Below are 15,495 nucleotides of genomic sequence, written 5' to 3'. Positions count from 1 at the left end.
GTGCAGATCCGCTGAGGGGATGTCTTGGCTGCCCAGTGTTGCTCACCCTGGGGGGGGGGGGGGGGGGGGGGGGGGGGTAGCCATAAAATAATCCCTAGGCCCAAGGTCTCTAGCTGACCAACTGTGGCTCAGATGCTGGCTCTTGGCCAACACAGCTCTTCAAGCGTGAACTGATTTGACAGCTACTGTAGCCACCTTGCTCTGATATATCCACACAAGGACTCTCCTTTCAAGCTTTTCCTTCCTTCATGAGCAAACTGTTTTCATGCTAATCTCAACTTATTTTACTCTTGCAGGGTGCTGAAGAAATTTCCAAGCCTGGTACAACATCCTCGTCAGACATGACCCCACAATCCTCCCTAGCATAATAGTGCATAATTGCATATGTGTGAATCTAAAGAGGAGAAAGCAGGTGAATTGCTTCCTCTTTCCAACACATTTGGCTGTGGAGTTGTAATGCTCAGAGTGCAGTTTTTCACTCAGCAGCCACTACTTTCTTTTGCCACTCTGTGAACATGTAGACTCCAGCGATAACACATTATTATTTTTTTAAATGAACATGACCCACCTAAACAAACAGCTTGGTCATTAATCATTTCAACTAAAGTATGATATCAAAAGGAGTGCACTGTCTCCAGCTGGGGGATGCCTTCCTCATGGAGGCATGTGTTCTCTGTGCAGCTGCATGCCAAGCCTTCCTAAATATGCTCTAATGCCACTTTTAACTGTGTAGGAAGACTAAGAAATGCATGTGTGTTTGTTAGGGGTCTCTGATTTTACACAGGAAAAACCTTAAACAAACAACCCCGCCCACACTACACTAAACGGTAACGTGGTCTAGGCTGGGTTCACTGCCACGCTGCGCTGGTCATGGGCGCCCCTCAGGCCGGACCGCACCCTGCCCCCTCACATGGGAGTTGCAGAAGGCACCAGGAGCGGTACCGGTACCGACACCGGCCCCAGCGCCCGTTTGCTGCGGCAGGCGGATACCTGCTGCCCTCGGCTCGGTCAGTATCCGATGCGGCAAGGAGGCCGCTTGCGCCCTTCCTGCCGCCATAGCATGGTGGTGCTGTCCCCTTCCAACCGCTACTCCTCCTCCTTGCTCTGTCCCAGGGCGCAGGACTGACATCACACCCAGGATTTCCATCTGACTGAGGGGAAGAGGAGGAGATTGAGCGGAGCGGCAGCGTGATGGCGGTGGTCGGAAGGACTTAAGAAGCGGCGGCACAGCACAGCGCTTACTGTTTTTTCCCAGGCTCCTCCCTGCTTGGGGGGGGGGGGGGAGCGAGGGGCGGCTCTATTGTTCGAATCGGTGGGGGCTGCGGGCGATCCCACTGTGCAGGGCTGTGAGGAGCCGGCGGTCTAGGCCCTGCGGCGGTCACGGGAGCAGTCTTCGGCTATAGGTTGCAGCACAAACCTCTTCGTGGAGTGTAGCTCTGTCTCGGGCTAGGGAGGCCGGCACGAACACACACACGCACGTAGGTAGGCAGAGGTCCGTCATGGTTCCTTTCCTTCTCTCGTCTGGAGTTGTGCGGTGGCTTTTGAAGATGGATGGGGAGGTGGCTGGTACTGAGGACAGGGGGCTGGATACCTACTGCGGATCTGGGCTCCTGGGCCTGCTCGCTGTTATCCGACGGGGGAGGGAGCTGTGAGAGCCGAGGCAGCTAACTGGGATTGAGGCTTTTTCACTGGCTCCTGTGGGGGGAGCTTGTGACGAACCGGCTGGGAGCGCGGCCTTCGCTCTTCTCCGCCCGTGGGGGGCGCTGGGGGAAGTGAGCATGGAGGACTGCGGCGGCCTTGGTGACTCTGCCAGGGAGCCTTGACCAGGAACAGCGCCTGCGCGGGTCGCGCCACCAGCGGAGTGCTGTCTCCGGGGGGCTAGAAGCGAATCCACGGGGGGTAGGGATGCAGTTCTGGCCTCGGCTTTTCCCGGGAACGCCTTGGGAGCGGTCGGTCACGGGAGGCCGCGAGAGCGTGGTCGGGGCACGGGGAGGATCGCTGCGGAGAAGGGAGCTGGCGACAAGGAGAGACTTTCGTGACGCTAAATAGGTATCGCCAGGGGTTCCGAGAGTACCAGACATGGAGGCAGGCAGCAAGGTGTTTGTCTGCGCCCTGGGCGCGGGAGGACAGATAGTGGGGAGCTAGGCCCTGTTGGACGCCAGCTCCTGGTTCTTGAGAAACCACTAAGCTGCCTGGCTCACTGCCGTTGGGGCCCTGGCTTCGCTTTGCGGCCGCTTTGGGGTTACAAGGTTTCTTCCTATCATTTTTCTTCTGTCATCGCCTTTGTTTGCTGGCTGGAATTGCCTTTCTGTCCGAAATAGTGCCTGAGCACAGGGCTTTTTCCACCTCAGAACGAGACAGCCCTCACCCCCATCTTAGGCTGTGGGTCGGGTCGTTAGAAGGGAGCAGTTCGAGGCAGGCAACCTGCAGATGAGCCACTAACTGCTTTCATGCCACTAAATCAGTGAGAGGCACAGCTCTTTAGCTGATTATCAGTGAGTTCATACTTGCACTACATTTAAAGTGAGTCTAAACTTCTTGTAGGTGTATCTGACACTAGTGAACTGATTGAAGATGTTCGTGTATGTGAAATGACAGTCATTCCACCTGTGGGATCTTGTTGGCTTGGTGTAGTTGAGCTGTGTTTTTTTTTTTTTTGTTTTGGTTCTTTTTTGTTTTTAATTGGGACAGTCCTTATTTTCCAGCCTCTGCCCCCAACTGGATGTAAACATTATGTCTGTGTCTGGAAATGCTTCTGATATTTTTTTGTGCATGAAATAATTTCACTTTTCAGATCTTAGCAGAGCATTAATATCCGTAGTTTATATTTATGCATTTGGGGAGGCTGTTTTCCTTTAAAACTTAGATCTGGTTGTTCTTAAGATAGTACTATCGCAAAAATCATGCCACCTGGTATAGTGCAGATACACAGTAAGCCATTCTTCTCAACCCAAAATACTTAAAAGAATAGCATTTTCAAAGCTGGTCTGTGGGCAGACCAGCAACTATTCTGCAGCTAGTGGTTCTGCAGAACTTGTAGTACAATCAATGAAAAGTTGCATAAAGGAAAATATAATGGTTGGGACCTGATAGTTTTTTGCCCAACTGCAAAAAAGGTCTTTTCTTCGGTGCATTTCATGTATTTCACTTAGTTATTTAAATTTTTCAGTGTAGTATAACAAAGTATATTTTTCAGTTAAAATGTGTCAAATGTGAGATATACCCTTTTAGCATTGGTGTGACAGGACAGGTAATTTTCAGTATCTTTCAGTTGTAACCATCAAATATTTCCAATTGTGTCAACATGTTGCTTTATTACTTTAGGTAATTTGGGAAAAAAAACTTGAATGCATGCAAAGAACGGTTGAGTAAACACATCACCTGGAAAACACAGAGTACCAGGAAGTGGATTCTTGACATCCACCTTGTAACCTGAGTGACTTCTATTTATCTTTTAAACTTCTTAATATTTACAATGAATGGGCACAGTGATGAAGAACGTGTAAGAAACAGTAGTGGAGAGTCAAGGTAAGCACTTTGTTGTTTCAGTCCTTGGTTATGTATTCTCTTATATTTTGTTTAATAGAACTGCTTTACCTTTTAATTTTGTGCCAAAACTTCCTAATGAGCAAGCAGGCCATATTTAGGAGGACTGGCTATGCTTTATGTCTGCTTAATCTGCTTGTTAGTTTCATATAGCTTTGTTTAATAACTGTAATAATCATGGATATACCTTACATAATAGAACTTAACTAGTATTAAAACTGTATCAGTGTCCGTTACTCTTTTTTCCTCAAAAGTTGCCTTAAGTGTCAAAAGCTGAAACAAATTGGATTGAAATCTTAAAATAAGACTCATGTCTATGAAGTGCAGGGCATGCATGCATAGTATATGCTGTATAAGCCCCGAACTGGACTATCTCTAAAGCTGGAACAATGAGCTGTTAATTCTAGTTTTTGATATGTGCTACTTTATGAGGCTTCCTTCTTTGTTGAGCTGTGAAAGCAGTATAATGGAAAGTGTTAAATTTGTTTGGTTTCCAAAGTGGAAGTACAACTTTCCCAGCTGTTTTCCTAATTAAAAAATAACTTTAAAAAATCTACTCACTATGTAGCATAGTGAGTAATGGGGTGGGAAGAAGGGGAAGAGAGAAATGTTTAGCTGATATTAGGTGCAAATCTCTAGGAAACTTATGAGCAGTAAAACTAAAGAAACTTTTGACAACTCTTGTGTATTTTTTTTGATGTCAATATTCTTGTTATACCTAGGAATATTCTAGAAAGATGGTAAACTTTGGATCTTGTGAATAAATTGTCAACTCTAATTTATTTATTTTAAATAAAGATCTCTGCTTCCAGTAAAGATGGTACTTGTCTAATTAGCAAACGTTTGTTTCTAGTAAGTGGCAAAACATTCCCAGTTATATAAAACAAATAAAAAAAGCTTTGTCAGTTGAGTAGAGAAATACGAACAAAATAAAATAGTGTGAATAAAGCTAATCTTCTGAACTTTTAGAGAATTATAAATAAGACCTTCAACAAACATTAATTTTTTGGGGACAACTCTGTTGACCTTGTATTTATGAAGGTTTTTACTACTTGAAAAAAGCCACCTAGCTAAAAATAATGTAGGAAAATTACTTCATATCAAGCTATGACCACTTTGATATAAAAATACCGGTATATCAAAGTTATTTAAAAGCTGTAGCAATTCTCATAAGACTAAACCAACTAAATATCATTAAAGTTTCCTGAACAACTTTATTAAAAGTAAATATCAGCAAATTACTTGAAACTTGATAGTTGCTGGTGAAGTGAGACTTTGTTCAGCATTTTAAATGTGCTGTTGAGCTATTTTAAAGCTTAAAAAAGTAAATGTTAAAACTTTTTCCCTAGTTTTTTATTAATCATTAACCCTGTAGCCTACTGAATTCACAGGCAGATCTCAGAAAGCATATTTGCATGTTTACTGTTCGCAATCAGGAAACTCCGTACATGAAGAGTGAAATTTCCTGTTTTAAAGAATTGAGCCTTTTTCTGTCGAGCCTATTTACATTATTAAAATAATTATTACAAAAGGAGTTTACATTGTTTTAAAGAAACTCTTATAATGAATTGCAGAAGTTGTGGAAAGCTTGTAATATCCTCAGCAATAGGAGGGCTAGAGAAGGGGCTAATTGGAAACCTTAGATTTTATATAAACGGTCAGCACTGTGGTAAGGAACTGTAGCTGTCTTCCATTCCCTGTGACTGGCAGTGAAAAGGCATTTTTGAAGCATGTGGGAAAGAAATGGCCAATTTGCCATGCTCCTGTGTTTCTTTCCACTCTTGAATCTCTTCATCTGTTTGGTAGATGACCAGAAATCTTTCCATTGCTGCAGATGCTGAGCCTGAAGTTTTGTTTTGCTACAAGTAGAAGTGAATCTGTTGTATTTTCACAGTTGAGTAATTGTTGCACTGTTTGGACTTTCCTTGGCCATGTCAGCAACCTCTGAAGCTATAAATGTGTTAGTACCAAGCACGATGAAGATTGTGGACTGACATAAATACTAAACTAATCTTGCTGCTAGAATTTGTGTAATAATTACAGTGAATCTACTCTTCAGCTTTTTCTTTATTATAAATCATTGTTTTTGATTGTTTTTAGTAGTTCTAGGTGAAATATCACAGATAACGTTCATCTGGATAGCAAGTAAATATAAGCAGAAAACTTGATAGCAATACTCCAAGAAACTTTTAAAGTTAAGCAAAGTGTTTTTGTGTATGTTCTTGAAAGCATTCTGTTGCAAACTTGAATAGGAGTAAATACATATTAGTTACCTAGTAATAAGAACAGGGAATGCAGAAGTGAAACGTTGCCAATTGAATAGCAACCTGACTTCCCATCTCTTTGATTCTACTATGTTTCCTGTAGAACAAGACATGAAGCACTTGAGCAGACCTACTCTGTAGGTAAAAAGGAGTATGCTCAGTACACCCCATCTAGAAAGTAGCTGGCTGGGGTGCATTGTACTTCCTTTTTTTAGTAAGCAGAAAGTGGCTTCATGCACCAAATATCCTTATCATTATTTACATTCTTGAAAGCTGATGTTAATACAATGCAGTAATTTCTGTGGATTTAATTTGCTTTGTTGATTTAATAGTCTGTGGACCACAAAAGACAGTTAAGTAAAACCAGCTCTTTGTTAGCAGGCTTGAATTTGCTGTATAAACTCATATCTTCCACAGAAGATTAAAAAGATAAATTGAAAGCCACTACTCTAGGATCCTGCTTTCAAGAAAACAGTGATTCTGCGAGCATACTTACAGAAGTATTCTCATCTATTGGTTTCTTTTTGGTAGATGTCTGATAGGAAATAATAATAAAAATTAAAAACTGTGCATGTATATAGAGGAAAAAAGTGTGCATGTATAGAGAATTGTGTTGTGTTTATGTGGCAAGGTGTTGGTAGCAGGGTGCTGCTGGGGTGGCCTCTGAGAAGAGACCAGGGCTGTCCCTGTGCTGGACAAAGTCAGTCCCAGCTGGCTTGGCAATGGAACCATTTTTCTTGGTTTCTCACTATCCTACTCAAATTTTAATTGGCAGTAAATTACATTCGTTTTCACCAAGTTGAGTCTGTTTTGCTCATGACGGTGATTGGTAAGTGATCTCTGTGTCTGTATCTTGACCCACAAGCTCTTCCATCTTATTTTCTCACCCTTCCCTGTTGAGGAGGGGGGAGTAAGAGAGTGGCTGGGTGGAGGTCTGGCAGACAGCCAAGCTTAACCCACCACCACAAGAGTATATACCTTAAAGTATGGATATATCCATATATTTTAATGCAGAAGACTCCTGAGATCAGAAAAAATACCTGAAAGGTAAAGGAAACTGTACATAGAACTTCATGTGAAGGGCTAGTGGATGAAGCAAGCTCTTTGCTTTTGTTAGTAATAGTCTTCTCTTTGATTAGCAAGCTGTGATTTTTACCAAGAAAATTTGTCATGGAATTAAGCATTATCAGATATTTTGGTCTAAGTTTAAAAAAAAAAACCACATCGCTTCTCTTCATCTTACAGTTTAGACAGAATATTAATCAAAAAAAACCCCACAAGTATTTGTCTAGAACCTTTTTCTGTTAAAAGAAGAAATTCTAAATTGATGATACAGCTTTCATTGTGCATGTGGACTCTAGTTTGGCTTTGGGATTCCTGCTGAATTTTTCCAACTCCCAAATGTTGGGATGCGTCACTCTTGAGCTTAGAGGAGGTGATCCTTGAATATTAACCAGCTTTCTTGGGCCCCTCTTCCCCCCAGGGCATTATTCCATGGGATTCTACCAAGCGGATCCCTGAAGAGGCCAAAGTCCAGGGTAGCAAGCTTGCTGTGCACCCTCTCTCTCTGCCTTAAGGGTATTGAACTCCACCACTTCATGGTCACTGCAGCCAAGGCTGCCCTTGAGTTTCACATTCTCCACCAGCATCTCCTTGTTGGTGAGAATGAGGTGCAGCATAGCACCTCTCCTTGTTGGCTCCTCTATCACTTGGAGAAGGAAGTTATCATCAATGCATTCCAGGAACCTCTTGGATTGCCTATGCCCTGCTGTGCTGTCCCTCCAACAGTTATCAGGGTGATTGAAGGGTTAGCATCTAAATTATTAAGGTTTAATCTGAATTAAATCTGTGGTGGTTTTACCCAAATGGGCATCTGAACTTCACCACAACCGCTCTCTTACTTCCGCTTCTTGAAGGGAAAGGGGAGAAAACATGATGGAAAGGGCTCAAGGATTGAGATAAGGACAGAGAGATCACTCAATTATCGCCACAGGCAAAACAGACTCAGCATAGGGCGATTAAGGTAATTTATTACCTATTACTAACAAGCTAGAGCAGTGAGAAACTAAAAACAACTTCCTCCAAACAACCCTCTTCTATGTCCTCCCCCCAAGCAATGCAGGGGAATGGGAAATGGGGGTTGTGGTCAGTCCGTAACACCTTGTCTCCATCGGTCCTTCATGGTCACTCTATTCCCCTGCTCCAGTGTGGGGTCCCTTCCCCACGGGTGGCAGCTTCTACCAGATCACCTGCTCCTGCATGGGCTCCTTTCCATGGACTATAGGTCTGGTCCGGAGTCTGCTCTGGAGGGGGTTCTCCATAGGCCACAGCCTCCTTCAGGTCAGATCCACATGCTCCCCTGTGGGCTCCTCCATGGGCTGCAGTGTGGAGATCTGCTCTGCCATGGTGCCCATGGGCTGCAGGGGGACAACCTGCTCCACCATGGTCCTCTCCACAGGCCGCAGGGGAACTTCAGCTCCGGTGCCTGGAGCACCTCTCCCCCTCCTCCTTCACTGGCCTTGGTGTCTGTAAGGCTGTTTCTCACTCCTCATTCTCCCAGCTGCTGTGTTGCATCATTTTTTTTTCCTTTCTTAAATTTGCTCTCACAGAGGCACAAATAGCATTGCTTACTGGCTCGGCTCTGGCTAGCAGCGGGTCCCTTTTGGAGCCATCTGAAACTGGCCCTTATGTAACATTGGGCAGCTTCTGGACTCTTCTTACAGAGTCCACCCCTGCAGCCCCACGCTACGAAAATCTTGCTGTATAAACCCAATACATTGCTCATGTGGTAGAGTCTTATAGATAATTCCCTGACAGGGTTTAGAGGCTTGTATGCATTTTTAATAACTAAAGCTTGCTTAATGTGTCTGCGTTAGGGGAAAAAGTGTCTTCTTGTTTGTTTTTTACTACTTAGTGTTCCAGTTGTTTTGTGTTTGCAGTAAAATGGGGGGAGACTGTGGGTGGAGGATTCTGGTTTTCTTTCATGAATATATTAGCTAAAAGGTTGGTTATATTTGAGTCCTGAGGCAAGGTGAATCTGGGCCATTCTTAGGTTATACTGAGAAGTAATGACTCCTTGTTAAATTTTTACTAGGTCGGCACTAGTCAAGTGAACCAAAGGGGGAAAAAAAAAAAGAAAAAGGCCAAGTAAAGATACATCCCAGTGAAGTTGCATCCACAAACGCCAAGTGCCAGAAAAGGATGGGTGGATAGTGAATTGACATGGTGTATCAAATTGCTAGTAGCTGTGTTGAAAAGAATTTGAAATTGAAAACTTACTACAGTAGTTCTTCAGTAAGATGTAATTTCCAAAACCCTAGTTTTTCTTTTGGATACTGCTTAAGATACATGACTAGAATCCTGCAGACAAACTTCTTTTTCTGTTTTGGGGGGTGGGGTGGGGATGGGATTTTTTTTTTTATTCTTCTCTTTAGATAACACTTTTTTTTTTTTTGTTCCAAGCAAGTCTTGGCATATTTTGGAGACTTTTTTGGTTTTAGAAAATTAGATAGGTCTGTGCTTTTTTTATCATTGCTGCTTTCTTACATTATTTCAAAAACAAATAAAACATTACTTTATTTCAGAAGTTGATGATGCAAATTGGTAGTCTGACTGATGCCAATCTGAAACTGTTTCTTATGAGAGGTTAATAAGAGTAAAGCAAAAAAAAAAACCTTTTTCTTTCATTTGTTCATTCTAATATATAGGTAGTTACCTTTTAAAGATAATTAAAAAAAAATGAATCTTAGGCTGAAAATTTCCATTCAACTTCTGTTTGAATAGGTAAGTAGTTTTGATAGACAGTAATTGTTTGTTTTTGTGGTGCTGTTACAAAGTTTTCTTGTAATTGCTGCAATGTTCAAATAGCTTGGTTAGGGAATAAGTTTTCCATTTTATATGTGCGTGTGTGTGTATGGATGGAGGGGTGTGTGTATATATGTATTTCCCCTAGACTTAAGAAAAAATAATCTGAGAGAGAGCAGAGAGTGTGACTAAACTGAGTACCTTGTTCTTAAGACTTTTCATGACACCTATGTTACTGTAAAATAATTTGAAATTGCAAGATGCTAGTATTAAGTTCTTTTTTTAAAAAAAGATCTTACAAAGTTGAATGTCATAGCTTGAAATGCTGACAAATCAGCTTTATACTTTGTGAAAGAAGATTGTTATTAGGAATTAAGAAAAAGATAACTACTTTGAAGATAAAACAAGGACACAGTCTGCACCTGGAAATATGTGACAGCTAGTGGTTTGCCTGGGCATAAACTTGTTCTATTCTAGTTCTTAGACTGCAGTGATCTCAGTGGTAGAAAGAAAAATGTATATGTTCTCTCTGATGGTTGGAAAAAGGTGGGTTCGTTTTATGCTGAAAACTGAGTACCCTGTAGCATTTCCTGTAGAGTGTGTGTTTTGTCTTGGATTCCTAATTTCTTAGAGGAAAGTCCTTTGATAAAGAGATTATTGCGGATATTGGGGTTTTAAGTACTGCACGTCATGCAGTGCTGCTTGTGCAGTCTCAGCAATCTGTAGTGTATCTTCAATGTAAAATGTGCTCATATACTGCTCTGCTTCCTACGTCCTCTGTGAATACAAACTTCTGATTTTGGGATTATAATACTGCCTTTGTAGGGGTTATGCCTCCAAGCCTAAATTCTACTGAAGCTTAGGGTAGAAACAGATTCTTTGCAGTAAGAACACATGATATTAAATGTGTGCTGGTAGTCCTCAGAGCCACCCATAGCTGGTCATCCTTTAGCCATTGAATAAGCAAGTTTTTCTAAGCTTCAGTAAAAATGAAGTCACAGCTATTATTAATCTTGTCTATTTTTTGTGTGCTGTAGTTACATAAAGATCTCTGGGAATGTGGCACACATGAGAGTGAACAGGCAGAAAGTTTAGTGTAGTTGCATGTATCTGCTGCACGCATCTGCATTGCTTTGGGTGACGAGTTGAAGTAAGCTCTATGCAGTATGTACTAGTCTTCTGTGCTTGAACTCCAATAGGTACTTTTTTATCAGTAAATTCGAAGCTTTTTAAAGCATGTATTGTTCTCCTTAGTACTGCTGGGGGGGGGGGGGGGGAAGGTATGAGAAGGAGGCCACTGATAGTACAAATCAATAATTTAAAAAAGGGTAGAAAGGAGGACCTGGGGAACTACAAACCGGTGAGCCTCACCTCTGTGCCTGGCAAGATCATGGAACAGGCCCTCCTGGAAGCAATGTCAAGGCACATGCAAGACAAAGGGGTGATCCAAGACAGCCAGCATGGCTTCACGAAGGGTAAATTATGCCTGACCAACCTGGTGGTCTTCTATGATGCATCAGTTGACAAGGGAAAACTGACTGATGTCATCTACTTGGACTTCTGTAAGGCCTTTGACATGGTCCCACATGACATCCTGATCTCCAAATTGGAGAGATGGACTTGATGGCTGGACCATTCAGTGGATAAGGACTTGGCTTGAAGGTCTCACCCAGAGAGCAGTGGTCAGTGGCTCTGTGTCCAGGTGGAGGCCAGTGATGAGTGATGTACCTCAGAGGTCTGTCCTGGGATTGGAATTGTTTAATCTTTATCAGTAACATAGACAATGGGATTGAGTGCACCCTCAGCAAGTTTGCAGATGACACCAAGCTGAGTGGTGCAGTTGATATCAAAGAAGGAAGGGATGCCATTCAAAGGGACCTGAACAAGCTTGAGAAGCGGACTCACGTGAACCGAATGAGGTTCAACAAGTCCAAGTGCAAGGTGCTGCACCTGGTCAGGGCAATCCCAGACAGGAGTACAGACTGGCTGGAGAACTCATTGAGAGCAGCCCTGCAGAGAAGGAATTGGGAGTTCTAGTGGATGAAAAGCTTGACACAAGCTGTGTGCGTTGGCAGCCCGGAAGGCCAACTGCATCCTGGGCTGCATCAACAGAGGAGTGGCCAGCAGGTCGAGGGAGGTGATTGTCCCCATCTACTCTGTCCTGGTGAGGCCCCACTTGAAGTACTGTATCCAGGTCTGGGGCCCCCAGCACAAGAAGGATGTGGACCTATTAGCACGGGTCCAGAGGAGGGCCACGAAGATGATCAAGGGGCTGGAGCACCTCTCCTATGAAGAAAGGCTGAGAGCTGAGGCTGTTCAGCCTGGAGAAAAGGCGGCTTGGGGTGACCTCATTATGACTTTTCAGTACTTAAAGGGGACTTAAAAAATAAAAAAATAAAAAAAATGATGGAGAGTGACTCTTTGCTCAATCAGATAATGACAGGACAAGGGGGAACGGTTTTAAACTAAAAGAGGGGAGATTCAGATTAGAGGTTAGGAGGAAATTCTTCACTCAGAGGGTGGTGAGGCACTGGAACAGGTTGCCCAGAGAAGTTGTGGATGCCCATCCCTGGAGGTGTTCAAGACCAGGTTAGATGAGGCCCTGAGCAACCTGGTCTATCAGGTGACATTGCTGGCTATGGCAGGGGTGTTGGAACTAGATGATCTTTAAGGTCCCTTCCAACCCTAGCCATTCTATGATCCAATGTTTTTATGAATAATTGGCTTTGGAACTGGTGTCAGTGACAGGGGTTTGGTTCTTTGAACATGGAACCCCTTTTGAAGATCAGCAGCTGCTTGGGATAGATGGGATCCACCTCACTAAGAGGAACAAAAACTGAGGTATCCTATTTGCCAGTAGGATGGCTGACCTCATGAGGAGGACTTTAAACTAGTAATGACAGGGGAGGGAGAGGGTTACCAGCAGCCCTGTGAGGGAGCGATGGACAGGGTTACTAAACAGAGTGCATGGGGTAATGTGACGGAGGGATCACAAAAGGGGGCTTAAGCGGAGTCACCTCCAGCACTTGTAGGTTAGCACAGAAATGCCTACAAGGAACTATTATATAAAAATCTCCCCAAACCTTTCTAGGAAACAAATATGCTGTAGTTCCCCTCTTAAGTGCCTGTACACTAATACATGTGGTAAGGGAAATAAACATGACGAGCTAGAAATCTGTGTGCAGTTGCAGGGCTATGATCTTGCTGAGATCATGGAGACATGGTAGGATGGTTCTCATGACTGAAGTGTTGCAATGGAAGGATACCTTCCCTTTAGGAAGGACAGGCTGGGGAGAATGAGGAGAGGGAGTTGCCCTCTATGTGAGAGAGTAGCTGGAGTGCATGGAGCTCTGTCTCAGGATGGATGAGTAGTAAACTGAGAGTTTATGGTTTAGGATTAAAGGGAGGAATGGATTAGGTAACATTATAGTGGGGGTCTACTATAGGACACCTGACCAGGAACACCAAGCGGATGAGGCCCTCTACAGACAGGTAGGAGCAGTCTCACCTTCACAAGCACTGGTCCTTGCGGGGGGACTTCAAACATCCTGACATCTGTTGGAGGGACAACACAGCAGGGCATAAGCAATCAAAGAAGTTCATGGAATGGATTGATGATAACTTCCTTTTACAAATGGTAGAGGGGCAGATGAGGAGAGCTGCTCTGCTGGACCTCGATCTCACCAACAGTTCTTTCCGGGGTTAAATGTTGCCATAAGACTTGCTTTTCAGGGCCCAGGATAGTGTTCCGGGTGGTGGCGTGGGGCATGGGATACGTTTCCAGCCATCCGGTGGTTGCTTTCACCATTGTAAGTATGTGGTGCTTGCCATTGCGAGTTTGAGGGAGTGTGATGTAATCAGTGCCAGGCCTCCATACCAAAGAGGCTTTGACCTTTTGGCTTGCTTGATTGCAGCACATGTTTCACAGTCATGAATAACCTGTGCTATAGTGTCCATGGTCAGGTCCACCCCTCGATCACAAGCCTACTTATGTGTTGCATTTCTTCCTCGATGGCCCGAGGTGTCATGGGCCCATCGAGCTATAAATAATTCACCCTTATGTTGCCAGTCCAGGTCCACCTGAGCCACTTCAATCTTAGCAGCCTGATCCACCTGCTGGTTGTTTTGATGTTCTTCAATGGCCTGACTCTTGGGCATGTGAGCATCTACATGGTGTACTTTCGTGAGAAATCTCAAAATCTCAAAAAATCTCAAATAATTTTCTTCAGACAGGATCTTCTGTGAAGCTGTTTTATTCACGATGGCAGATGGCCCCCCCGCCCCCCCCCCCCCCCCCCCCCCCCGCCTCTGCTCCTGCCACTCAGCACTCCCCGGCATGACTTCTCCAGGGACAGCATCAACTGCAGTCCCTGTCTCCCCTCCTGGAGCACCTGCCGCTGCCTCCGGTGCAATATTAGGATTAGAGGGAGCATAACTTGATTCCTCCTCTGAAAACGGAACCTTATTGTTTACATACAAATTTCAAGTCTGAATTTTCATCAGACCCTTATTTTGGCCAAAATACTGACGTTCCTTTTATTAGCTTTTTAGGCCAGACAATTACACAATATCTAACCATTTTTTAAATTATATTTTTTAAATTTTTTTCCCCTAGTTTTTGGGTTGTTTTTCCAAATCCTTATCATTCTCTCCAAAGGGCTATCTTTAGGCACAATCCCGGGGTCTCCACCCCCACACTGCTGACTCTTGGAACCCTTAATCCCCATCTCTTCCTGATGTGCTGCTGTGGACTTGACCACCCACAGGGTACCACACGCCTTCACCTAGGATTAGGACAGAGGTGGGGTGTACTGCCGAGCACCTCACTTCACCGTGCTCAGGGTACCGTACGCCTAAGGGCCCAACCCCCCTGAGACTCTCTTTCACTCGTCTATCTTTCGCTTCATCCCTCTCCAGCCAAGGGGACTTCGTTCATCCCCTCGTGGGACTACAGAACCTCACAGATCGGGACTCCACACTCGCTTCTCACTAAAAGTGTGTCTCATTCACACTCCACACCAGAGTCTCCCCGAACCCAACCCGAGGCAAGATACGGTAAAGTTTCCCTTACCTTGGTCTGTGCACGGCTTCCCAGTCCGGGTTATCAGCAGTTATCCCTGTGCCTGTTCCCGATTCGGGCTGAACTATCTCTGGGCTGTGTCTGTGTATGTCAGTGCTGGCCTCCCTTCTCCCCAGAGCTTCACAGAGCCTGTCTTCAAATTAACAGTCTCGGTCCTTTGCTGGCCTTACCGAGACAACCCACCACCCCCAATGGGACCGCTGAAATCAGCAGGGTGCACCTTCCTGTCTGTGGTGGCAAGAAATCTTCGGCAGGCGACAAGGTCCCGGACGAGCCCCCTCTATTATTTGAGAAAAATCTCAAATAATTTTCTTCCGACAGGATCTTCTGTGAAGCTGTTGTGGTTTAACCCGGCCGGCAGCTAAACACCACACAGCCGTTTGCTCACCCTCCCCCCTCCCTCTCTGGGATGGGGGAGAGAAACGGGAAAGTGAAGCCTGTGAGTTGAGATAAAGACAGTTTATTAAGACAGGAAAATAATAATAACAATAATAATAATAATAGTGATAATGGTAATAGTATTAACAATAATAATGTGTAAGAAAACAAGTGATGCACAATGCAATTGCTCACCACCCGCTGACCGATGCCCAGCCTATCCCCGAGCAGCCGGCCCCCCCACCCCGGCCAGCCACCCCTATATATTGCTTAGCATGACGTCAGATGGTATGGAATACCCCTTTGGCCAGTTTGGGTCAGCTGTCCTGGGTCTGTCCCCTCCCAGCTCCTGCTGCACCCCCAGCCTGCTCGCTGGCAGGACAGAGCGAGAAGCCGAAAAGTCCTTGGCCTGGTGTAAACACT

At 44.4% G+C, this 15,495-nt stretch overlaps 1 protein-coding gene across 5 annotated transcripts in view; it reads left to right on the top strand.

The window, feature by feature from the left end:
• The first annotated feature begins 867 nt into the window (after window positions 1–867).
• The window catches only part of LOC125181363 (chromodomain-helicase-DNA-binding protein 1), a 75,715-nt gene continuing 61,087 nt past the window's right edge, over window positions 868–15,495 (top strand). The window contains exons 1-3 of one of the 5 annotated variants that reach the window (XM_048055923.2): window positions 868–1,007; window positions 1,114–1,478; window positions 3,325–3,528. In XM_048055923.2, coding sequence (XP_047911880.1) covers window positions 3,476–3,528 — 53 coding nt within the window. In that variant the 5' untranslated portion in view covers window positions 868–1,007; window positions 1,114–1,478; window positions 3,325–3,475. Of the gene's footprint in view, window positions 1,008–1,113; window positions 2,050–3,324; window positions 3,529–15,495 lie in introns of all 5 variants that reach the window. The other 4 variants (XM_048055920.2, XM_048055922.2, XM_048055921.2 and 1 more) reach the window with 4 other exon arrangements.

The sequence above is a fragment of the Anser cygnoides genome, unplaced genomic scaffold (genome assembly GCF_040182565.1).
Source record: "Anser cygnoides isolate HZ-2024a breed goose unplaced genomic scaffold, Taihu_goose_T2T_genome scaffold_45_1, whole genome shotgun sequence".
NCBI lineage: Eukaryota > Metazoa > Chordata > Aves > Anseriformes > Anatidae > Anser > Anser cygnoides.
The sequence above is the reverse complement of the archived record's forward strand: the minus strand, read 5'-3'. Positions and strand labels throughout refer to the sequence as shown.